This window comes from Quercus lobata, chromosome 10 (assembly GCF_001633185.2).
Source record: "Quercus lobata isolate SW786 chromosome 10, ValleyOak3.0 Primary Assembly, whole genome shotgun sequence".
NCBI classification, from domain to species: Eukaryota; Viridiplantae; Streptophyta; class Magnoliopsida; order Fagales; family Fagaceae; genus Quercus; species Quercus lobata.
The window spans coordinates 21,852,303-21,878,476 of record NC_044913.1 but is presented as its reverse complement, the minus strand read 5'-3'; the positions used below and the strand labels follow the sequence as shown (position 1 = coordinate 21,878,476).

Below are 26,174 nucleotides of genomic sequence, written 5' to 3'. Positions count from 1 at the left end.
TAACTTCTTTTGAATTACTATTTATAAACCAATTATCTGTCATAGTTTCTGTAAAAGATGATCTATGATGGGGTCCAAATTCTATATCTTTTTCAAAATGTGAATTTAAAGCTTTCATTCTTTCATAGAGGTCCAAAAAACTATCATTTTTCTTTTCAACTTTAGTATATATAGCAGATCTGTCAATATTTTCCAAGGATTCCAATTTGGGACACTAGCTATTATATGGAAGCTCAGCCAGCACACATTTTAGTTCTTATCCATGATTGGTGTGGTATCCTTGAATATAACTGGTATACAGGTGATACTTACTTATCACTTGATGATCCAGGTGCTTTGGCTCAAGAATGGTTTATTTTCATGAGTAATAAGATTTATGAAGAATAGAAAGAATTAGATAGAGGTTTTCATTTATATGGCTACACCGACAGGATAGTTGTGTATGGCCCAAGACCTTCAGCAGGAAGGCTCATTGGGAAAAGAAGGATTGTTAAAGATCCCAGATTGATGACAACCAAAGATCATGTTCCTATTTTCATTCCTATTTCATACTGTGCCCTATGTAATGATTATGGAGTGCTCCACGAGCATGAGCAGTATGAGGATAACACTGATCCGCTAGATTATGATAACTACGCGGATACAGATTGATAGACAGATAGACAGAAGGCACAGGCAGACAGAATACTCTTCCGACAGACAGCGGCGACAGATCACTATTCACCAGCGACAGATCACTATTCATTGGAGACAGATCACTATTCACCGACATGCATGAATAGCTTCCAGACACATCCATTACAGTCCAGACAGATACAAACAGATCCAGAAAGATATTTTGAAAGATATTTTGACAGAATATTATTCACATGCAAACAGACTATTATTGTTCAAGATAAACTTTTACTGTTCAAGATTCTAAGATAGACTTTTACTGTTCAAGATTCTACCGACAGATTAACTTGAATCCACTTTATTTAACTCAGGTTACTTCTGAAGACTTAGTAATAGTTCCGCCAGTAATTATTAATTGCTTAGAAAGAGAATAAATACATTTATCAGCTCATCATCTGTTTGCTTGTTCACACTTAGGCTAGGCACACACTAATTGAAACATGGACTATGATGATATAGTTTATGATGAAGGTTATAGCATGAAAGATATAGATGAAAATTGGTCTAATAGTGATATGGATTATGAAACTGATTCTGACAGTGAAATTGATGATTATAATTATAATGGTAACATAAATAATTGGAGTAATTTAACAAGAGATAAAATCAACCGACAGACTAATAAACACAATGATAGTTTTTTGGATAAAATTAATAGAAAATTGGAATCCTTGGAAAATATTGACAGATTTGCTATATATACTAAAGTTGAAAAGAAAAATGATAGCTTTTTGGACTTCTTTTACAGGTTTCCAGATCTCCCATGGATCATTAGATGGGAAACAAGATAGAAAAGCATCCCCAGTATCCTTTTCCTATGCTCGCCATAAAGTTTAAATTAAAATGGTGGAATAAGTTTAATTTTGATCATATTTGCCAAGAATTACAGAAAAAGACCCCTTCCTCCCAGACAGAAAGTTCTAATTTCTTTTTAGAAAAGAGTCAAGTTCAGTGCCAGCTTGCCTCTGTTTCAGACAGACGACAACTTAAAAAGCAACTGCTTGAAGCTGCATCCCAAATATCAGACGATGAAGATGACACAGTAATGGAATCCTCTTCTCCAAACTACAGAACTCATCCGGAAGCATTCCGGGATTCCCAAGACCCCTATGACATGTGACAGAAAAGACAAAAGAAGACAGATGACAGACCTGTGATAGACCCTATGACATGTGACAGAGATAGAAGTAGAAGAAAAGATAAGACATGAAAGAGAAAAAGTCAACAATGGTAGGAAAAATAATTATGGTAATTTAAAAGAAAAGGCAAATAGTGATAGTGTAGTAAAAGCAAAAGAAGGAATAGTGAAAGAAGTAGTCAATAGAAAAGATAGAAAATGTAATAGTTTTAAAGAGAAAATTGATGAAAGACTAGAATTAATTGAAAGATCTATAATAGATACCCAAAATGATAGTTTGACAGAATTAATTAAAAAAATGAAAATTCTAAATTTACCTTTAGAAACAGACAGATTAAGAGACATAACAGTTTTAAATACTATAGAGTTATCAGATAATGAGAAAACTGACAGACATGTTAATAGTACTATTTGTCATAAATGCAAAGGATATGGACATACTAAAAAACAATGTGACAGACATAATAGAATTATTAAACAAATTAGTAAATTAGAATTTAAGAAAGATATTATAAATAAATTAATGGAAATATTTAATGTTAGTCAAAAAGAGACAGATCAACTAAAGAAAGAGTTAAAATCAACCAACCCACTTAAAAATTCACATTTTGAAAAAGAAATAAGAATGAAAGCTTTAAATTCACATTTTGAAAAAGAAATAGAATTTGAACCTCATCATAGATTATCTTTTACAGAAACCATGACAGATAATTGGTTTATAAATAGTAATTAAAAATAAGTTGTAGATAAGAATTTACAGACATTAAAAGCAACTGACAGATTAGTTGACGAAGAAACTGGCCCTTTTAAGGAAAGAGTAACACGTATAAAAGATAGAAGTACTATAGAAAATGACAGACTAAAAGAAATGGTGGAAAAGCAAAATAATAGACAAGATTCTAGTTCAGTACAAATTATATGCAAAAAGCTAGACATAGATAGACAGAAGAGCCTAATAGAGACAGACAAGAAAGAATCTCTACATGAGAAGTTGATAGATAATGAGAAAGAAATAATAAAAAAAGGAATGGTAAAAGAGATGAAAGAAATGTTTGAAAGACAGAATTGTGAATGAAAAGATGGAACTCTACGTAAAGGATTAGATATAGGAAAAGACATAGTAAAATAGAGAAACATGATAAAGAAAGATGATAGTCCTAGAAATTATGATGATAGTTTGAAAGAATTACATGAAAGACAGAATAGTAAAGATGTAGGGAAAGTAAAGGACATGAAAAAACCAAAAACAAATAGTAGTAAAGAATCTCTACGTAGGAAGACACCTAAAGCACCAATTACCAAAGTTAGATTAAGAGGGACGCCAATGAAATCAACATCAACCAATCTGTTTGTCTACTCTGTTCTTCCATGCTGCCACCTCTCTCCCTAGGACTCATGCAGAGGATTGCTCAGATTTTCTAATTGATGCATGATTTGACGTTGTCTAAACATTCCCACGTTCTATGGAAAACACAAAAAATAAAAAAATTCCTAAAACTTATCCTTTCATTTATTCATTTCTTCTCCTTTCCAACAGTATGGAATGCATAAGAAAAACTGCTAATAACATTAGATCCCAAAAACTATATACTCATAATATTCATCCAGTCTCTTTTTCATTCTTTCATCTTATTTCCAACCGACACTGTTTTCTTCTACACTCACTATTTTATATACTGTATTCTTCTTAATGGTAAGACATTTTCATGTCAAAATTGGTAAGCTTTTGAACAAATTTATATACTACTTTCTCAATTGAATCATATTGTGTATTGTACTTTATCAACTACATATATTGTGAATTGGTAACTTTTTTACCTTCTGTGATGCCCGACTATATAAAATATGTTATAGAAAATTTGGTTGTGAATGAAAAATTATGACATTAAATCCAAAAACAAGAGCCTCATCACTTGCGCTTCGCACATGTGATGAGGCTAGTCTATTCTATATATATCTAAAAACTGAAACATAGCATTTATTGTTGTTATGCTCATATTGCGCCACTTCATCCGCCATGTCATTGGTTACATAATTATTATTTTTCTTATTTATTTTTTATTCCTAAATTTTGTTAACAATATATATATATATATATATATATATATATTGACTTTACATATTCAACTTTAACGGTTTTAACTTTATGTATAACTTTGCATTTACATATTCACCTACATTAATTTAGATATTTATACCTAAACAATAAAATCAATGAATAATCTAAAACCACAAACAATATCTATACATATATATCTATGCTGTTATATAATAATGGAAGCTTTGCAATAACTTTTACAAAACTTCTTCTCACCCAAAAAAAAAAAAAACTTTTACAAAGCTGATTCTTATTATTTAGTTTTCGAAATTTTTACTTTGTTTAAACTTTCATCTTCTTCAACCATTGTATTTTTAGTTCAATTTTTCATCTCTTCCAATCACTATCTTCTTAAATTTTTTATTTGATTAAGTTTCGTTTACTTTTTATTTTTATCCTTTTAGGTAGGCAAAATTGTAGTTTTTGTAGAGAAAGTACTCTTAATAGTTTTATTAGAAGTATTCTATAGTATCACTTATTTAGATAAAAGCAAAGTTTAGTCAAACAAAAATAATTGCATGAGTGATATATTTTTGCTTTTGTAATTGTATTATTATTATTATTATTTTAGGTAGTTTATTTGTATAATATAAAACAAAAAGTAAAAGGCTATATATATATATATATATATATATTTTTTTTACATAGTTATTTCCGTTGCGTTTGGATAGTTAATGTGCTAAGGTTTCTTTATTGTCTCAGACCTTAAATCTTATTGAGCCGCCTTGACAATATTAACTAATAGCTCTCATCATTACCATCAAATCAACTCCAACAAAGCAAATGTTTCTCAAAAAAAAAAAAAAAAAAAAAAAAAAATCCAACAAAGCAAATGAGAGAGAGAGAGAGAGATTATAAAAGTAAAGTAAGATACTAGTCTACTCATTCCGTACCATACAACAACAACAACAAAAAAGTATCAAAGAAGATCATATTGGCTTTATTATGCCCAAGCAATGCCTAGGATAGGGAAGAGAGTTCACAACCGTATTAGAAAACTAGAGAAGATACAATATTTACAACACTCCCCAAGTCACCAGTGATATTTATACAGCCATCAGTAGTACATTTATTCAGCAAGAAAGAAAAAGAAGGAACTTATTTAGAAACTTACAGGTATTCACTCTTTCTTTTTGGGGCAAGATTTTCAACATTTATAATAATACTATAGGACCACCCTATTATAAAACCTAAAAAAATGTGACTTGGCTATAACTTTTCAAACTTTAGAACTATTGATGTTCAAATATCTCTCTACCATGATGGGTTCTAATGTCAATGTTCATTGTATACACAGATAATTAAGCACTTGACAAGAAAATTATTTCTGTGATGTCAAACCCTTGAACAAGAAGACACCTAAACCACCAATTGCCAAAGCTAGAATAAGAGGGACGCCAATGGAATCAACATCAATCATTCTGTTTGTCTGATCTGATCTTCCATTTCGTGACCTTTCTCCCCAGGACTCATTCAGAAGATTGCTCAGACTGTCTATTTGGTGCATGATTTGACGTTGTGATCGGGCAATAAGAAGTATCTGTTCAGGAACAGTTCCAATAATCACAAGTGTTCAAGGGAAATTTAAACTAAAGTCATATTTTAGACATGAACAATGACAGAAATTCATCCAAGGAAAGCATTTTTCTGTGACTTGGGCATGTAGGATTTGATGCAATGGATGGATCTGACTCTAGACACACAGGTAGTTAGATAGATACATAGACAGACAGACAAATAGACTTAATGCCCATTACTCCTGATTGTCTAAGGATGAAGAGACAACCAGAGAAAAGAAATTCCCTATATGCTTAAATTCTTGGATAAATAATGGCTGACAACAAAAGTCCTTGTTGAATGTCTGCTAATGTTCTCTATCAATTTCCTTTGGGAAGTGGAGCACAAAAAAACCTCAAATGTGGTACTTAAAAACCTGGGACCGCTTAGGTTATTCTATAGGTGCTATTACATTTTTATGGCTTTGTTGTTTGTAAATGAATAGAATGAACCAATAAAGATTTCATTACAAAATGCTTTCTATTAGTATAACAAATTCAAAGTCATATGTGTTTACTTCCATCCTTCCACATTAAAAGGAATCTTTTACATGTCATTCTACCGTTTGATTCATGTTCTAATTACTTAACAAAAGAAAAGTCATGTTCCGAGAAAAGTACACATAGAACAGAACATATCAATAATGATTTGACCCAAACAATTGCTTTGCCTACTATTAGCAATATTGAATCCAATGTTGCATATTATCTCCATTATCGATAAGAAAAGGAATACTTTAAACTCTCATCCTTACAGAGTTATTCACCACATTGCTTTAAAATTATTATGATATATTCAGTATTCCTTGATTTTCCTTTTCAAACAGAATACTTTATTTTTCTTTATTTTTTTCAGGAAGGTTCTGATTGTAATCTATCTACTGCATTTTAACATTGGGCAGCTAAAATTTCATTAAACAAGAACTTCATAAATACTATATGAAACTATAGTCACATATTCTTTCCTTTTTTTTTTTCCACCAAGTATGGAGACAGATGATATTCACCATACCTCTTCCATTTGTGGGGACTCCCTAGCCAATTGGGAAGAAGATGAAGAATTGGGCAATAATGTGCCAGTCAATGAACCATTCCCCAAGCCAGTCGCAAAAAGAGAAGTGGGTCCAGAGCCATTGCAAGCTTCAGCCTGCATAGTCAAGTTTTGTTGACTAGCTGAAACTTTCCTGATGGAGATCTTCGAATTCAGCTCTTCAATACGAGATGTAAACTCATCCATCCTCTCATTCAATGTAGAAATTTGTTCCGAGAGTTGAGTAATAACTCCCTAAAGGAATCGAAAAACAAATTGATGGGTGAAAACTAATGCCACGTATAGATGTCATGCAGGCAGCAAAAGAAAGAACTAGGGAGGAAAAAATAAAAGAAATAAAACCATCTGCAGGAAAAAATAATATATTTTTACCAATCATGTGGGTGGATGGGGTTCAAGTTATACCTTGTATAACTTTAAATAATGTTACACCACCTAATAACTTTTGTTGAATTAAAATTTTAATAAATCACCGTTGGATTATATGTTTTCTATGTGCTTAACATGTGTGCCAAATTTCGTACCAATTAGATGTTATTTACTATTCAATCCCTAAATTCATCTTTTATACGTAGTTTCAAAAGTACAAAAACTTCAAATTTAAATATTTGATAGATGACATACTTATTGATTTTTGATGATCTTGAACTTTGACATGTGTATTGAGGACATAGAGAACATGTAATTCAATGGTGGGATTTCAAAATATGTCCGATAAAGGTTATTATGTGGTGTAATATTGCTTAAAGTTATACTAAATATAACTTGAACACAACTCATACTCATATATATATATATATCCAGCCTTGATTATGGGGGAAGGGAGTGCGGTTTGAACTAGAGAGTTCGTTGGCAACGAAATATTGATCTAAACTTGTCTGTGCTTCTTTCTCTTTTAGTTTCTTGGTAACCACACAATAGAATGATAAGAATCCACATTTTTCTAGAACTTTCTCAATTCCATTCTCTACAACTAGACAGACTGGGAGGTTCTTGCAAAGTGGTTAAAGAAGAGACTGAAATAATAGCATTGGACAACTCTAAAGGTAGAAAAACACTCACTTGGTTTCCAAGTGTTGCAGGTGATTCTGGAGTTCTCCCATCAAACCTTCTATTGTTGATAGCAAGTTTTGTCAGCTTGGGCAGGTTCTTGTCCCGTTGACTTGTGAACGAATGTGATAAACTTCTGCTCAACACGTAACGTATTATCATGAGGCATAGTTGCAAACTCGTGAACTATACCAAGAATTGACTTTATTTAATTACTTTTTGTATCATGTATAGTAAGATATACAGGCACCTTGAAAATTAATAAAATAATATATATAAAGAAATTAAAGCATTCATGCTGCCTTCAACTCTTATTATTTTTAGTATATCTTAAATTCTTTTTTGTAGCTTCAGATTTTGCTTCATTTCCTTTTTTTTTCTTGTCAACTTTGATAATTCATAAAAAGCAAATCTCGATTTTTTTTTTTTTTTTTTTTTTTTTTTCAGTTTTTATGATTCTTTGTACAATATACAAACACTCTCAAAACTAATGTTAGACAGTGTCTAATTTAAACAATGATAACATCGTAATACTAATTAGAATAATAGCATTTCACAATTTATAATGTTTTACTCTTTTAATTTTATTAATTATATTTTTCATTATTTTCCTATTTATCTTTCATTACATATAATAACATATATGACATGCTCGTGTATGAAATTACTTATTGTATACTTCTCAATCATTATAAATTGTAAAATTAAATGTTTAGTAATTTTAAAAATACTTTATACAATTAACAATGAACATTTTAATACCTTAATCGTGATAATTTAATCTGAATTTATTTTTCCAAAAGAAACAATTAATTAATTTTTATATAAAAAAGAAGCAGACAAAAACATAAAGGTGATATCAAGCATGTTGAGTGTATTGGGTGATACACCACGTATCGATATTATGTATTGGACCATAAGATACGTACATTGTATTGTGCAGTACACTAACACTAATGGACATTTATGAGATATGTATCAAAATGATAAAAAATGTGATACATGTATCATAAAATATTAACAACTATGGTGAGAGGAGACCTCACCAGTCCCAGTTCTTCATGAATGAAATAGTTATGAAAACTTTCCCAACAATAAAATGAGAAATATATAAATAGAGCAATTTGGGGGAATGTGAGCTTCTAAAAGCATGATCACTTGTAATTAACCAGTTGGTTGCAACCACTAGAACCACTGGCTGTTCTGTAACAAATCACTAATCACACAGATGATCAATACCGACACAGATGTCTTCTTTGTGTGATTTCTTTCCCTACTTCAGTAATTTTTTGATTATATGTTTTAACATCTCCCATTTCATATTGCAGATCTATAAAATTTTTGCTAGAACTAGAGAATACCGATTGAGATACTTCATTCTTCTATCTGCAGAGGCTCGAGAAAGGGCTTCTTTAGGGCTTGAAACCAAATCATCTTCTATACTGAGCTTTGACTTCAAATCATCTGGCAATGCCTGTAAACTGACCAGTTAAGACCATGCACAAGTCAGGTATATATGCACACAAAGCTAAGAGAGTCGTACCATGACATCATTAACAAGCTTCTCCAGCTGAATTTGTTCTATGTAAGTGCGAGGAACGTATGAACCATCCAAACCCAGTTGCTCTGCAACATATTTAACATATGAACGATCTTTTCCCTGCACCTTTATACAAAGAAAAGGCAGAACATTATTGCTAAGCTTAAATTCACCTAATAAGCTATTAGCAACAATTCATACATAAAATTCTACAGCTGAGCACAAATATATCCAATCCTGCATATTACTAATACAATAGGCTTCAACTGTCCAACTGTTATGCCAAGGATATTCAATATTTCCCCTCAAAGTAGTTCCGAACAATAACAACAACCCAGCCTTTGTTCCAAAATTTTTGAGTCAGTTATGGATTCTCAATAGACTAATTTGGGTTGGTCACATGCATTCTTTTCCACATTCTATTCTATCCAAAATCATAATCTTTGTTACCTATTTCAGTGATATGTTTTTTTTTACTACTTTTACTAATCTTATTTTAGGTAAATATTAACCTTTTTTGTTCCCTTGGCTTGAATCAATTCACTCTTCCACACTAATGCACTAATCTATCTCCTCTCCAAATGACCAAACCATTTTAAGTGACTTTCACTCATTTTTCCATCTACAAGGATCACTTCTATCTTAAGCAAATTTCCTTAATCAAATCCTTTCTTTCCTTCTATTTCCAATAATCCATCTTAACATTCTCATTTCAGCTACATTTATTTTATAAACATGTTACTTCTTAGCATCCCAACATTCAGTACCACAAAACATAGCTGGTCTTATAACAGTCCAATAAAATTTTGGGTGAATGCACTTACACCCCTTGAACTTTGGGGTAGCTGCACTTCTACTCCCTATTCTTTTATTTTAGCCAATTTAGTACATAAACTTTGATACTATAGCAGTAAGACTCTTGATGCACTTCTCCATTTCATCCATATTGCTTTTTCTATGATTTACATTCTCTTCAATCTCTCCATCCTTATGAATTATTGAGCCAAGACATTGAAAACCCTTGCTCTTTAGTATCTCTTGACCATCAAGGCTTACATTGACATCATTTTTTTTTTAACTTTAACTAAACTTACATTCCATATACTCAATTTTAGTCCTACTTAGCTGATAGCCTTTTAGATTCTAAAGTATTTCTCCAAATTTCTAAATTTCATTAGCTCCGCGTCTAATTTCTTCCACCAAAACTATTTCATATGCAAAAAAACATATACCAAGAGACTTCATCTTGAATCGATCTTGTGATCTCATCCATCACTAATGCATAGAGATGTTAATGCTAATCATTAATGCAAACCTATAATAGGAACCTCAGTTGTGATGCCTTGTTCTCACACTATTTACACTTTTGTCGTACATATCCTTAATCAACTTAACATACTTAAGAGGAACTTGTTTCTGTTCTAAAACCCACCACATAACCTCTCTAAGTACCCTGTCATACACTTCCAAGTCAATCAAAACCATATGAAGATCTTTACGAGCTTATTTATAATTTTTCATTAGACATTTAAGTAAGAAAATAGCTTCCATGGTAGATTTCCCTAGCATAAAACCAAACTGTGTCTTTGATATTGTTGTTTCATGTCTTATTCTATGTTCAATCACTCTCTCCAAAAGTTTTAAGTATGACTCATAAACTTAATTTCACGATAATTTGTACAATTTTGAATATCTCCCAGTTCTTGTAATTTGCATGTGTGTGAATATGAGGCAGCATAAGAGAGAGAGAGCTACTAAGGACAGTTGTACAACATAGCTATGTCAAACACAAGGACTTGACGTGGAACTCATATAGGTTAAGTGCAAGTCAGCCGTTATCATAGTAAAGTCATGCAATAATTTTACTATCATAAACATTTCAACCAGACTAATCATTGCATGATTAACAGGTACCAAGAAAAGAACCTAACACAACACTAATAAGGAGTGGAATTAGTATAACGGACTCAAAATCAATTCAGACAAACAAATGTAGTAATTGGCAGAATACCTGAACATATTTGCGATTAAGTTGTTCTAACCAATCAATTTTCACGTACACCCTATCATTGCAGAAGACATGGCTGCTCCGTTTCAGAATGGCTGCAATTGTATACCCCAAGGCCATGAGCCCTCCAAGAAGGCGCACACTGACTTCAAATGTGATTCTAGGTGATATTATAAATGGACTATCTGTAACCCATTCCTGGAAACAACAAGCAGAAATGGTGAGAACACTTAACTTTCCTACATTTTACAATCTTCACAGGTCTCTCAGAAAAACTCAAATTATGAAGTTAGAACATATCAGAAAGCCCAGTTGGCCACTCAAGAACACAATCACTTTATGAAATTAGTTTTGCTCATGTTCAATACTTTATAGATTCTTAAAGTTCAATACAATCATATGGTGTCATGAATGAAATTTCGACACGTAATACAAAAGTGCCCAGGATCTAGCTCCCAAAATGCAATGTTAAACTTTTTCATCTTGATTTCCTGCTTCAGTTTTTTTGGCGTACTTCCTTCCACAAATAGGTCCAAAAGCTTTATAGAATTTCTTATCAAAAGGTGATGATTGTTTGCTATTGCAAAATATCAAACAATCCAAAATATAAGAACATTTCTTAAACACCAATATACAAATATTTTCAGTGGAAATGGAGAAATATGAATACCAAGGTATAATTACAGAAAAAAACTGCTTAATTTTTAAGTAGACTGGCTTTGTAGTAAGCAGGGAAAAAACAGAAGGCCTTTAGGTATGATATATGGTATATGCTACAACTTTCATGGCTCTATAATGAGTGAATCTACTTTCTCAATGAGGAGAAGGTGAAGTGATGCATAGCCACTGAAGCCAGGTGCAGTCTTTTATACAAGAGGTGAAGGGCATCGCAGCCTTTAGTAACAGTCCGTCAGTTGACTACCACATAACTAACAGCTAGGATGGAAGAAAAATAAAACCAAATAGTAGGTAAACAAATAGCTAAATAAGGCGTAGCATCCAAGATAATACAATTAAAGGCCATATAAGGTCTGAAGTGTCACAAATTTCATACGAGTGCCTAAATTCAAGCCTGTCCAGAAGATTCTTTTTTCCTGATCAGAGGAGGAAGAAAATATAAAGTAGCCCCTAGAAGTCTGATAGAGACCCATTGTTAATGTACTGATACAAAAGGTGAGGGCCGAACATACAACAGGTGACTAATGGTCAGAAGGGACAAAACAGTAAAAATGTAAAAGTAGGAAGTTGACTAATGGACAGGAGATATGAATCAGTAGAAATGTAAAAAAAAAAAAAAAAACTAATTAAGGTGTAGAATCTAATACAATGCATTCAAAAGGTATGATTTAGCTAAAACTTAAATCAAACCCTTATATGTATATCTTTTACAATTGCCCTACCTCAAACATGAGATTGTACTTGCCATCCCTGTTCCTCATCCTCAGATATGACTGACACGCTTCAGTATCTTCACCTGGTGGTAGAAGATATATGTCATATGTTTCCTCTGTAGTTTCCTTATATTCTCCAGAAATAGCAGCCTTTATTTGATCCACTGTCACATCCCTTGTTGACTACAATAATAGAAAGCCCTCAGTGCAATAGTTAGATGAAGTAAACAAATTCATGAGGCACTTCTAACAAATAAACTATAAAAACTGCAGGTTGAATGAGTAAACTAAAGGTTCACCTTTAGTATATAAGTGGGGTTCTGAAATCCAGTGAAAGGATTAAACTTATTGATGATTCTTATATGTGCTGTTTGGAGATCTGGCTCAATAAAAGCCTTGTACATTGGATATACCTGTATAAGAACACATTTATAAGAATTATTATAGATGCTTCAAATGCTCAATATCTAGTTACTGAGGCAACTCAGTCAAAGCCCTTGAGTAAAATAATTAGCATGTGGTCAGTGAAAAAACCGTTTCAGAGATTTGATGAATTATTTCTTCAGGCTCTTGGCCAGCACGTTGAATGTCCCGTAAAACCCGTTTGACAAGGTCAAAATGAACTCCACCCGTGACAGAGACGCGAAGATCTAGCAAAGGCCTCAATTTTTCACTTAAGGCATAGATGCCTTCAATAATTGTAATGCGGGAGCTGGGGACTTCAACTGTCCTATAAGAAGTATCAGCATGACTAAGCAATGAGAACTAAGATGTAGATGTTGGACTTAGTTTAAATTATAAAGGCACATGAGCTAGAGAGAGAGAGATGATGATGATGAGCAAAGAAAATTATATGAGCTCATGCATGAATGATGAAATAAGTAGAACTCTAAATAACACATCAACACAAAAGATTTTCTTAAATGGCAAGCTTTTCTGGTCATGCATCATAATCAACTAGGAAACAGTGAAGTTAATTTAAGTTTTTTTTTTCCTTAAATCATATTTCCCTCTCCATGCAGGCAGATCTGAAGATGCACAATTCCTAGACAAGAGTTTTTATGATAAAGAGACTGGAGAAATACAAAACCTGTATCCAATGCGAGAACTAGTCTTGAAATCATATATAGGGACCTGAGTAGGTTTCCCTGCTTTTAAATCATGTATGTTCTCGAGCAAGGTGTCATAATCCGTCAAGCGTGGGTCTGTAACAAAACATGATAACCATTAGAGCCCTATCATGCATTCTTTTCTCATCTTGAATCATCAAATTTAATGATAAGCAGTTAAGAAGCTCTGGAGAAAGACCAAGAGGAGAAAAAAAATACACACAAACACACACATTTAGGAGAACTAAAATAAAGGAAAGTGAATGACATTTCCACAAAGTTAAACAACAGGTGATAGGCATATGATCAAAATTATCCTTCCCATGGTCTGCAACATATTTCACTGCAAGTATTTAAGAAAACTTCAACTGGAATTTAATCTTAATGTGTTGCTGAAATAATGAAAAAATAGAATAAAATCAATTTACCATACAATTGGCACGCATGAAGGTAAGTCATAACCACAGATCCAGGTAAAGGAAGTTAACTAGTCAGTTTTAGTGTTTTACCATCATGAACTGTGGGTAAAACTCAAACTAGAGATATGCTCCTTCAAATCCAGGAGTATACAACCTGTTTATATTACTGATATCTCAGCCACTCAGTATAGTGGGATGGACAAAAAGATGGTAGGAGCAAGAGTGATGAAAATGGATTCTAAATCAATCATGCAAATTTTGTATTGGCAAATAACAATCTGAATAGTCTGTAAGCTTGGGGATATCCTTAAAAATTTTAATTTATTTGTTGTACACCCATATTCTTTGAATCTATGAAGTCCTAACAGTCAACTTCACCAATAATTAGAGGGTTCCTCAACCAGATGTAAAAAAAGTAAGCATGTCATTTATTTTCACCCACTCTATGGGAATATGGTAGAATAAAAATGCAATTGCTTGAGAGGCAACAGTAATTAATGCCTATAAGTACTTTCAAGAGAATTGGCAGTAAGAAATCCACAGATATCAATAAAGGGTCTTGTTAATGGGTGCCCTTAGGGCATTTGTTAATGGACCATTTTAGTAAAGTTTTGATAATATTTCATGGGAAATTTAGAAAGCTGTCAAAAAAATCAGTTGATTTTTTCTTTTCCCATAAAAAGTTTCTAAAAATATTTCCTAAACTAATGTCCTTAGGGCATCCATCAACTTTTCCCATCAATAATTATTGGTCACTTCAACGTACAAAAATTACGGGGGGGAAAAACAGAAGAAATTCAACTTTACCATCAAAGTTCCCATCAATAATTCGACTAGAGTCATTGTAGTTGTCCATTGTTATGACAGCAATGCTGGGCATAAAGTTGAGCACCTTCTCAGTGAACACAGTCTTCCCAGCTCCAGAAGGACCTGCAACTCCTACTAATATTATCCCATCATTCTTTTGAGCCAGCAACTGGCATGCACGAATTACAATGAAGAAACCTTTCTCAAATGATAGTTGATCTTGGATTGGGATGATTTCATAGCGGTCAGAGTCCTTTCTTTTAACCAGTTGGACCTGATCCCGCAAGAGACCCGAACGTCGCCGAGGTGAAACAGCACCAGAAGAAGGATCTAGAGCCATCTAAAATCTAAACATACATCTTCCAAGCTGCAAAAAGAGAGAAAAGAAGAAGTATATAAAATAAAAAAGCTAAAATTAGAATGTATTTAATATATGCAAATCAAACAGCAATTGAAATTGCATAACTGAAAACTATAGTGTAATTTTAAATACATGGCTAAGATATATAAGTTCTTAATTGAATATCAGAATGCATACTTATCAGTAGATACATGGAATCTATTCCATAAGTATAGAGGAAGTATAAAGCATCCACATACATTGATAATAGGCTAGTGTGAATAAATATTGGTATCAACTTCCTCCTTCCTGTATCAATGTTCTTCTGGGCCTATTAGGATGGGATTGGAAAATGCAGCCTTTAACACTTTATTGCAGGTTCAAACTAAAATCAATCAAATAACTGTATGGAGAATTTAAAATTGATGACTTGTTCCATCTTTGACCTTCCTAGTAACCTTCTTACCAAAATATATAGAATTTTGCATTCCAGTATACCGTTTTACCAAATTATACAAACTTTGCACAAAAAACAATTAACAAATATTTATAAAAGGCAAATGGTGAATAACACCCACCATTGATTTGGTTGCTTCCTTCATCCATAAAGTGAGAATTTAATCAATTAGATGTCCAGAGAAGTCACCAGTTGTGTATCCAATGGCTTTCAAAAATACAATCAAGAAGCCTTCTTCCCTTTTTCTTTCTTTCTTTTTGTACTAGATGAATCAAGAAGCTGTTACCACATCAAATTCAGCATAGTAATTTAGCAATCATGAGTTAAGGAAATTCATCAATTAACAACCAAAAGCACATTAAAAGGTTAAAAAAGAACAAGAATTTGAGCATACAAAAGAGACATTTCTACCAGTCATCTTCAATCAATTAAAATGGATATCACAGTGTGGCGAAACTGAAATATCTATTTTGCAGTCTCTCTATGATTGGACTTTGGAGTCTCTTGCAGTGTCAGTCGTGGGATTCTTATAATTTCTGGATTCCTTGAAGCTTCCACTAGTTGTGTTTTTATTTTTATGCTTTCTATCATGTCTCTTTCTCTAATAGTTCCTTCTTTTCTGTTTTCATGCTTTACTCTTTGTATGCAGCCTGTGTTTTTGGTTAGTGCCCTTTTTTTGTTTTAATGAATTTTTTAGTTTAAAAAAAAAAATCAAAATTAATGTGAATCTTGTAATGGACTGATTGAGAAGGTGCCACATTATTGATGAAGTAAACCAAACCCCCTGTCATACCATGTTCAGGAGAGGCATACATGCAGCCATTCTTACAGTTCAGAAACTAGTAAAACAGAAAATGGTAATATGTCTCGGATGATCCACAAAAGTACCAATGGTTCATCCACCAGAGTTCTCAAAAATCACATTATTACTTAGTAACACTTGATTAAAATAAATTGTCTACAGATACAACTAAAACCAATCAAATTCATATGGTGTTTCTTGCATTGATATGATTCTTGTCAAAGCAGAACAAAGATTCAAACATTGCACAAAATCACCTTTTTTTTACAAAAGAATACACCCACGTGTAGATTCCAATATAGAAAATTTCTTAGTACCACTGAAACCGTCACAGCTTAAGACCCAATATGTATTACTTAGCTAAACTAAAATTTCACAAGAAACCATCTCAATGACACTATTCTTGAAAGTGACATAGTCGTTCATCAAAAAAAAGAAAAAGAAAAAAGAAAGTGACATAGTCAGAATATTATTAACCAATAAATTTCTATGGAATTGATCAAGCTAAAAGCCAAAGCAGCCAAATTTAACAGCAATAAAGCTGGAACTAGAGTTGCCCAGAACAAGAATCCAAAAAATAAGAATGACCCAGAATTTAAATTCACAAAAAAAAAAACAAAGAATAACTGAGATTACCATGAAAATGAAGCTCTTCGAGTTTTCTTGAAATCAAAACAGGCAGGAGTAGATGGTTCTGGAGATCTTCTTCATAGGGATGGAATTAATTGTGATTCTCATCAGAGAGTGGGGACTGACACGTGGTGAGATGTTATGGGTCCAACCAAGAAGTGTGTGTGAAATTTAGATATGGTACAAATTAAAGACCAAAAAAAAAAAAAAAAACTTTTTTCATAAAAATTTACATGAGATTGATATAAAAATTGGGAATATGACTCTAAATCACAATTTATTACTTGTATAAATAAATGATGAAAAATTTAGGTGTTGTTTGGATGAGTGAGTTTTGAGTGATATGATTTTGTTTTCATCACTTATCATCCAAAATTTGTGGGACCCACAGAAAAGTTTTTGTTTGGACACCATCACTCATAATTCGTGACTCAGTTTCCATCACTCAATTCTCTGATTTTTGAGTTATGAGTTATGGAAACTGAAAACACATTTTAGCTGTTTTCAATTCTCATAACTCATAACTCAATGGCATTTTTGTAATTATACACACATGGAGGGACCCACAACCGCAACTTTTGACCTTTGACTTTTTTTTTTTTTTCACTGGTTGGTCTTCCGTTCTTTCTTCTTTTCTTTTTTTTTTTTTTTTTTTTTTTTTTCACTATTCGGACTCACTCTTTTTTCAGTGGTTCGTCTCTCTCTCTCTTTTTTTTTTTTTTTTTTTTTTTTCACTATTCGGTCTCTCTCTTTTTTCACTGGTTCGTCTCTCTCTTTTTTTTTTTTTTTTTTTTTTTTCACTATTCGGTCTCTCTCTTTTTTTCACTGGTTCGTCTCTCTCTCTTTTTTTTTTTTTTTCACACTATTCGGTCTTCAGTTCATTCCTTTTTTTTTTTTTTTTTTTTTTTCTCTTCACTGATTCTTTCTTCAGTTCTTCGTCAGTTCATCTTTTTTTTTTTTTTTTTTTTTTTGCGTCTCTTTCTCCTCTTTTTTTTTTTTCACTGTTCGGTCTTCAGTTCATCTTTTTTTTTTTTTTTTTTTTAATTTTTTTTTCTCATTGGGTTCGGTGAATTTAGCTACTGGGGGTTGAAGGAAAAAAAAGAGAGTAAAAGCTACCCAAAGTATAAGTATGGGACTCACAAATAATTGAAAAATATTGAGTGATGACAAGTGAGTGATGGTGCCAAACAGAGTGGGGTGTTTTAAGTGATGAGTGATAAGTAATAAGTGATGAGTGATGAAAACTGAGTGATGAATGATGGGTGATGAAAACTGAGTGATGAGTGACCATTTTTTTAAACCAACGGTAATGGAAGTATGGAACATTATCCATAAACTTTTATTATTATTATTATTATTATTTATTTATTAGCTTTGGGGCTTGAAAATATTTTATTTTATTTTCCCCTGAAACGAGCTTGAAAAGATGACGGTAATGGATTAGATATTTAGCTCTACATGGGCAATAGATCTGTACAGTAAATAAATAGCTTCGACCCGCTCCATTTCATAGCATCTTATAAATGTTTTTTTCTTTAATTATTTATTGTTTGTGTTAATTTATTTCTATTCGTTCAAATCTTATTTTATTTGTTGGTTCTAGTTAATTTATCTATAAAATAAATAAATTCTACTTTATCCATAAAAAGATATTATAAGACCAAAAATACTCTTTTGAAACAATGTATTAAGAGTAATGTTAAGACACAATATTTTTACAACAATTATAAATAGTAAGTTGTTATTAATAGGTGTGGGGGCCATTCGATCAATAGGCCCATTAAGTTCAAGAGTGTTGGGTCTGTGGCCCATCCGAAGATGCATATCCGTCCGAAGAGGCCAAGTCAGGTCATAAGGTAATTACTGAAGGGGGTGGTAGTCAATATCACGGGGGTGAGGCGCTGTATTCGTCCGAGGATGCCATGCTCCTCGGCATTGTGCGTTCGAGAACGAACAGGGCGAGGTCTTATGGTCGCCGGGCCTCAGAACTATGTCACCAATGCAGATAGGATCACAGACCAAGGGTAAAAGGGAAAAGATAAACAAATATTTATAACCACAGCTGCCTCCGCATTAATGACTTCTCAACCAACTCTCTGATCGCATTAATGTGGAGGTGATACCTGAACAGTAAGGAGGTAGCCTTACAGCTGCCCATAGGAAGTTCCAGGAGGTGCTGGATGGGACAGAAAGAAATCCTCCGAACCCAACCTACACGTGTACGGTGAAGATGGAAGGCAAAGAGTGGTATATAAACTAAAAGAAGAACATGCAAGAGGGGGATCGAAACAGAAAGAAAGAAAAAGAAAAAGATAGACAAAGAAAAAGAGCAAAAAGAAAGGAAACAGAACTGTACCGATCACCAAAGAAAAGCGATCGTTGTGCTAACTTTAGACTTTCAATATACGTGAGAGTGAATCTTTTTATTATACAAAAATTAACCCAGTTCTTTACACCCACGCTCTACAAATCATATTGTTTGGGCATTTTCACGTGCGAACCCAATACTGTTACGGGTCGTTACAAATCGCGTCCATACAATTGGCGTCGTCTGTGGGGAGAGCTTGTGTTAGCTTAGAGGATTTTCGTTGCAACGTTTCCGATGGAAGAAGTGGGTCCACCTCACCCCGCGGTGGGACCGCATCAGGAGGATGTCAACCTGCATCAGGCGGAGTCAAGGGGCTCTCAGCATGGTGGTCCTCGAAGGAGTCCCGAATGGAGAGAAGGCCGGGAAGGGAGTGTACGTATAACTCGTACCACCAGGAGCCACTCATGGGGGAAGAGTCACGTCTCCCATGCGAAGCATGATGGGAATCTGCAACGTGAGATTGCAGACTTGAAGAGAGAGTTGCGCCATGTACGGCGGGAACGTTCACCACCTTGCTCCGAACCATCATCTGGGGAGTCGGATGGAACTAGTTACAGGCGGAGATCGAGAACTCCGCAAAGCGAGACTTTCTCCTATGAAGAGAAGCATCGCCATCGACGTAGGCGTAGAAGTCCAACTAGCAGGGGCTTGGGAAACGATGCCATGAACAAAGCCCTGAGTCAAATTTCCAAGTCACCCTTTACGAGAAACATAGACAGCGCTACCCATCCTCGGCGGTTCAATCAGCCTACATTCTCTCTGTATGATGGTCATTCAGATCCGGTGGAACATGTAAGCTATTACAGCCAGAAGATGGCTATTTACTCCAGGGATGATGCTTTGATGTGCAAGTTTTTTCCATCGAGTTTGGGTCTGACGGCGATGAGGTGGTTCAATGGCTTAAGGGTCAATTCTGTTGGATCTTTCAAAACACTGACTCAGGCTTTTGATGCTCGCTTTATTACGTGCAGCAGAACTCCTCGGCCTTTAGGATCCTTGTTGACTTTGTCTATGCGAGAGGGCGAGACTCTCAAGAGTTACTCGGATAGGTACTGGGAAATGTTTAACGAAATAGAAGGAAAGAATGATCCTGTGGCTATAACCACTTTCAAAGCTGGTCTCCCAGCTGATCACGATTTGAGGAAATCCTTGACGAGTAAACTTGTCACTAGTGTGCACCAGCTGATGGATAGAATAGATAAGTACAGAAGGGTAGAGGAAGATCAACTTCAAGGGAAAGGAAAGGCCAAGGTGATCCCTCAGGAGAGGAGCGATTTCAGGTCGGACCGTTATAATAACAGCCGACCAAGAAGGGACTTTGTTGGGTAGTCGAGCTCGGCGGACGCCCAGGTTGTTAATGTAGTATTTTGGGAGCCCGTTCAACAGGTTTTGGAGAAGATAAAGAACGAGCCATTCTTCAAATGGCCGAACAAGATGATGGGAGAGCCTAGGAAATGCAACCCGAGTTTGTATTGCCATTATCATCAGGATCATGGGCACACGACGGACAACTGCAGTAATTTATGGGACCACTTGGAACAGTTGGTCCGTGAAGGGAAATTAAAGCAACTCTTGCATCACTCCAATGGAAGGGTGAGCCAAGCAGGTTCCGAGGTGCGTGGGGACACTTCATCAAGGCTCCCCCTGGGTACGATTAACGTTATCTTTGCGGCCCCGGGAAGGACTGGATCTTGCCCCTCCAGAGTGTTGTCGGTGTCCCGATCCCCAGCCGAAGATCACTCTCAAGCATTGAAGAGAGCCAAGAGACATGTCCCCCTGATTTTGGGCTTTTCAGATGAGGATATGGCTGGGACCATACAGCCCTATGAGGATGCCTTGGTGGTAACGTTGAGGATTAGCGAGTACGATGTCAGAAGAGTGATGGTTGATCAGGGAAGTGCTATGGATGTGATGTATCCAGATTTGTACAAAGGGTTAGGTTTGAAACCAAAGGACTTAACAATCTATAATTCCCCTCTAGTAAGTTTTGAGGGAAGGTTGGTCACTCCCATGGGGCTAATCAGGCTGCTCGTGCAATCAGGTACGGATGTGGTGGAGGTGGACTTTATTGTCACGAATGTTTTTTCTCCGTACACGGCTATTGTGGGCAGACCTTGGCTTCACACCCTTAAAGCGGTTTCGTCCACTCTACATCAGAAGGTGAAGTACCCATCCAGAGACTAAGTGCTGGAAATAGTAGGGAGTCAGGCGGCTGCTCGGCAGTGCCTAGTAGCGGCTATACAGCATCGGCCAGAAGCAGAAACCTCGGCTACGGCCGACAATGATTATAGCAATTAAAGTTCCCAGTATCAGGCTTAGACATGCCAGCCAATGGGATAGAGTGTGAAGATTTAGAGAAGGCAATTGTTGCTGATGATCCAGAAAAATTCTTCCAGGTTGGGGCCAAATTGCCTTTGCAAGAGAAAGCGAGTTTGCTGGAATTCCTCCGAGCCAATGTAGATGTTTTTGCATGGGACCCGTATGAAGCGCCAGGGGTGGACCCGAATCTCATTTGTCACCGACTAAACGTGAACCCTGCCGTTATGCCCAGGAGACAACCTCCTCGGCGACCATTGAAGGAGCATGCCGAGGTGGTTAGAAGTGAAGTTGCCAAGCTCAAGCAGGCAGGGGCTATCAAGGAAGTTTTTTACCCTCAATGGTTGGCCAACACGGTGGTAGTAAAAAAGAAGACTAGAAAATGGCGGGTGTACGTGGACTTTACGGATCTTAATAAGGCCTGCCCCAAGGATCCATTTCCTATGCCGAAGATCGACCAGTTGGTGGATGCGACCGTGGGTCACCCCAGGATGAGTTTCTTGGATGCCTTTCAAGGGTATCACCAAATACCACTCGCCGCCGACGATCAGGAAAAGACTGCTTTTGTGACACCGATTGGGAATTACCATTACAAGGTGATGCCCTTCGACTTGAAAAACGCTGGATCCACCTACCAACGCATGATGACGAAAATGTTTGAACCACAACTGGGTAGAAGTATTGAAGTTTATATTGATGATATGGTTGTGAAAAGTAAAGTAGTGTTCGAACACGTGGAAGATCTCACGAGTATTTTTGGGATACTGAGAGAACACAAGTTGTGCTTGAATGTTTTGAAGTGTTCTTTTGGTGTAGGTTTCGGGAAATTCTTGGGGTACATGGTGACCCATAGAGGAATTGAGGTGAACCAGACCAGATTAGGGCCATTAATGATTTGCAAGCACCTCGGAATCCAAAAGAGTTGCAGAAACTGACTGGGATGACTGCTGTGTTGAATCGGTTCATCGCCAGGTCAGCTGAAAGGTGTCGTCCTTTTTTCCACCTATTACATAAGTGCCAAGGATTTGAATGGACCGTGGAGTGTGCTGAAGCGTTCCAGCAGTTGAAAGATTACTTGTCCAGGCCACCTATTATGTCTAGCCCTGAAGTGGATGAGGTGTTGTATGCTTATTTGGTGGTAGCCCCTCATGCGGTTAGTTTCGTCTTGATACGAGAAGACAATGGCGTCCAAAGGCCGGTTTATTATGTAAGTAAATCCCTCCATGAAGTCGAGGTGAGATATCTGTCATTAGAAAAGGCCGTACTAGCGGTAGTCCACGTAACACGAAAACTTCTGCACTATTTTCAAGCCCACACTGTGGTTATTTTGACCCAACTGCCTCTCAAGTCCATACTCAGAAGTGCTGACTACACCGGAAGAATTGCCAAGTGGGGCACAATCCTGGACGCTTTTGATATCAAATAAATGCCTCGCACCTCTGTAAAAGGTTAAGTCCTTGCCGATCTGGTGGCTGAATTCGCCGAGTGCCCAGAGGAAGTTAATATGAATCAAGATCACATGGATGAAAAATCGGTTGGCCTAATATCCGCACAAAGAGAATCTTTATGGAAAGTGTACGTGGATGGGGCCGCAAACCAGCGGGGAGCAGGATTGGGATTGGTTTTGATATCCCCCGAAGAGGTCATCATCGAGAAGTCGTTAAAACTAGGGTTCTTGGCTACTAACAATGAATCAGAATACGAAGCTTTGATAATGGGAATGAGTATGGTCCATAAAATGGGCGGAAAGGCAGTGAAGTTATTCTCAGACTCGAGGTTGGTAGTCGGCCAGGTGAGAGGAGAATTGGAGGCCCGAGACCCGAGGATGCAAGAGTATTTGAACCGGGTTAGGAGTCTACGAACGAAGTTCGAATCTTTTGACTTGTTGCATATTCCTCGAGGTGAAAATACCCACGCTGATTCCTTGGCGACCCTTGCCACCTCTTCAGTACGAAATTTTCCTCGGATGGTTATCATCGAAGACCTGTGTACCTCGACCTCACCAGAAAGGGAGGTTTGCCAAATCAGACAAACTAATCCGTCGTCAAGCTGGATGGATCCCATATTAAAATTCCTTGAAAGTGACGTATTGCCCGATGATAAGGTGGAAGCAGAGAAAATACGAAGGAGGGCTCCTCAGTACTGGTTATCCGAGGATAAAAAGTTATACAAACGGTCCTTCTCGGGGCCATACCTGCTCTGTGTACCTCCTGAGACAGCAGAGTCGATATTGGAGGAATTGCATGAGGGCCTTTGTGGGAGCCATACAGGGGGAAGGTCTCTATCATGTTGAGCCCTCACACAGGGTTATTGGTGGCCAAATATGCGGAGGGAAGCGCAGGAGTACGTTAGGAAATGCGATCAGTGTCAGAGATATGTTCCGAATATCCACCAATCGGGAGGGGTTCTTAACCCTCTCTCTAACCCTTGGCCTTTTGCGTAGTGGGGGCTGGATATTGTCGGCCCTTTTCCTAAAGCCATAGGAAACAAGAAGTACCTGCTAGTCGGCACAGACTACTTCACTAAATGGGTTGAAGCTGAGCCCTTGGCGAATATCAGGGACGTAGATGTGAAGAGGTTTGTTTGGAGGAACATAGTTACACGATTTGGAATTCCCCGAACTCTTGTCTCAGATAATGGACTCCAATTCGATAGCAATGCCTTTAGGGAGTATTGTTCAGAACTGGGCATAAGAAACAGATATTCCACTCCGGCTTATCCACAAGGCAATGGACAAGCTGAGGCTGTTAACAAAGTGATAGTCAATGGGCTTAAGAAGAGGCTGGATGACGCTAAAGGAAAGTGGGTGGAAGAACTGCCACATGTGCTTTGGACATATCGGACAACACCCCGACGCTCAACGGGGGAAACTCCCTTTTCCATGACCTATGGGGCCGAGGCCGTCATTCCCCTGGAAACTGGATTCCCAACGTTAAGGACCAGTACATTCTCTTCGGGTAGCAATGATGCGATGTTGGAGAAAAGTTTGGACCTGATTGAAGAACGAAGGGAGAGTGCGATGGTTCGACTAGCTTACTACCAACATAAACTCAAGCAGGGCTATGATAGTAATGTGAGGATGAGGCCATTAGCCATAGGAGATCTGGTGCTGAGGAAAGTCCTGGGGGCCACTAAGAATCTAAATTGGGGAAAATTGGGACCTAATTGGGAGGGGCCATATCGGATCACTTTTGTAGCGGGAATAGGAGCCTACTATCTAGAGGACCTAGATGAAAAATCTGTACTCCATCCTTGGAATGTAAATAATCTCAAGAGGTATTATTATTAATAAAAGTGTTTCAATTCAAATATTTTCTTTTAACTTACGTCAACCATACATCCTGTACTCCTGCATCTTATGATTTATATTGAAATGTTAAACAGAAACTAAGTTATGCCAGGTCCTCGGATTGCAAACTTAGTGGAAATTAACGTCCTATGATTTATATTGAAATGTTAAACAGAAACTAAGCTATGCCAGATCCTCGGATCGCAAATTTAGTGGAAATTAACGTCCTATGATTTATATTGAAATGTTAAACAGAAACTAAGCTATGCCAGGTCCTCGGATCGCAAGTTTAGTGGAAATTAACTTCCTATGATTTATATTGAAATGTTAAACAGAAACTAAGTTATGCCATGTCCTCGGATCGCAAACTTAGTGGAAATTAACGTCCTATGATTTATATTGAAATGTTAAACATAAACTAAGCTATGCCAGGTCCTCGGATCGCAAACTTAGTAAAAATTAACGTCCTGTGATTTATATTGAATTGTTAAACAGAAACTAAGTTATGCCAGGTCCTCGGATCGCAAACTTAGTGGAAATTAACACCCTATAATGTATATTAAAAAGGTGAACAGAAATTAAGTCAGGCCAGGTCCTCGGACCGCAGACTTGGTAGAAATTAACCTCCTATGTTATGTATTGAATTATTGAACAGTAACAGAGTTGTGATAGGTCTTCTAATCATAAACTTGACGGGAAATAATGCCCCGTAACATTCATTGAGGATTCAGAGGGAGGTCTTGGGACGCAAGTTGGCGTACAATTAAGAAGGTGGTTGAAATGAACCCATCCAAAATTACAATGACAAAGTGTACGAGTGCAAAGATAACATAGATCCGCAAGAGCGATAAGAAAATAAGTAAGGAAGTCCTCTACTAAGTGTCTAATTAAGTTACAAAACAGGTTCTACTTTTTTAATTTCGACTGGATCTATGGGTTCTGGCTGGCGGGTAGGTGTGCCTCTGAAGTTGTGATTCCATCTTTGGCTTTGGTAAAGCCCCCAGTTGATAGAACTGTAGAGTCCAATTCCCGTTGAAAACCCTGGGAGGCCGTCTCTGCCTCTGAAGCGGTGGTGGTCCTGTTTGGGGAAGCTCCTGGAGGGGTAAGTCTCTCTTTAGCTGGTTCCGGTT

At 36.2% G+C, this 26,174-nt stretch overlaps 1 protein-coding gene across 2 annotated transcripts; it reads right to left on the bottom strand.

Annotated features, from left to right (window-relative positions):
- Nucleotides 1-4,827: 4,827 nt before the first annotated feature.
- Nucleotides 4,828-17,378, bottom strand: LOC115963621 (inorganic pyrophosphatase TTM1-like). Of its 2 annotated transcripts, XM_031082699.1 has the most exons (14): nucleotides 17,078-17,254; nucleotides 15,761-15,918; nucleotides 15,443-15,513; nucleotides 14,843-15,209; nucleotides 13,598-13,712; nucleotides 13,042-13,237; nucleotides 12,807-12,920; nucleotides 12,517-12,690; nucleotides 11,120-11,314; nucleotides 9,112-9,234; nucleotides 8,930-9,042; nucleotides 7,581-7,704; nucleotides 6,480-6,752; nucleotides 4,828-5,451 (listed from the first exon to the last, which is right to left on the bottom strand). In XM_031082699.1, exons 4-14 carry the CDS (start codon nucleotides 15,180-15,182, stop codon nucleotides 5,233-5,235), a joined length of 1,986 nt encoding a protein of 661 aa, XP_030938559.1. In that variant the 5' UTR covers nucleotides 15,183-15,209; nucleotides 15,443-15,513; nucleotides 15,761-15,918; nucleotides 17,078-17,254; the 3' UTR covers nucleotides 4,828-5,232. The 2 variants fall into 2 exon arrangements, with proteins under 2 accessions (XP_030938559.1, XP_030938558.1); XM_031082698.1 differs by lacking the exon at nucleotides 15,443-15,513 and having other exon boundaries at nucleotides 17,078-17,378.
- Between the last annotated feature and the right edge of the window lie 8,796 nt (nucleotides 17,379-26,174).

What these genes read in the sequence shown, in the direction of transcription:
- LOC115963621 (XM_031082698.1), bottom strand. Translation starts at nt 15,182, where the DNA reads ATGGCTCTAGATCCTTCTTCTGGTGCTGTTTCACCTCGGCGACGTTCG. An exon ending in TTCATCAAATCTCTGAAACG is followed by an intron (nt 12,921 to 13,041) that starts GTTTTTTCACTG and finishes GTTCTTATACAG; the next exon opens with GTATATCCAATGTACAAGGC. An exon ending in TTAATCGCAAATATGTTCAG is followed by an intron (nt 9,235 to 11,119) that starts GTATTCTGCCAA and finishes CTTTGTATAAAG; the next exon opens with GTGCAGGGAAAAGATCGTTC.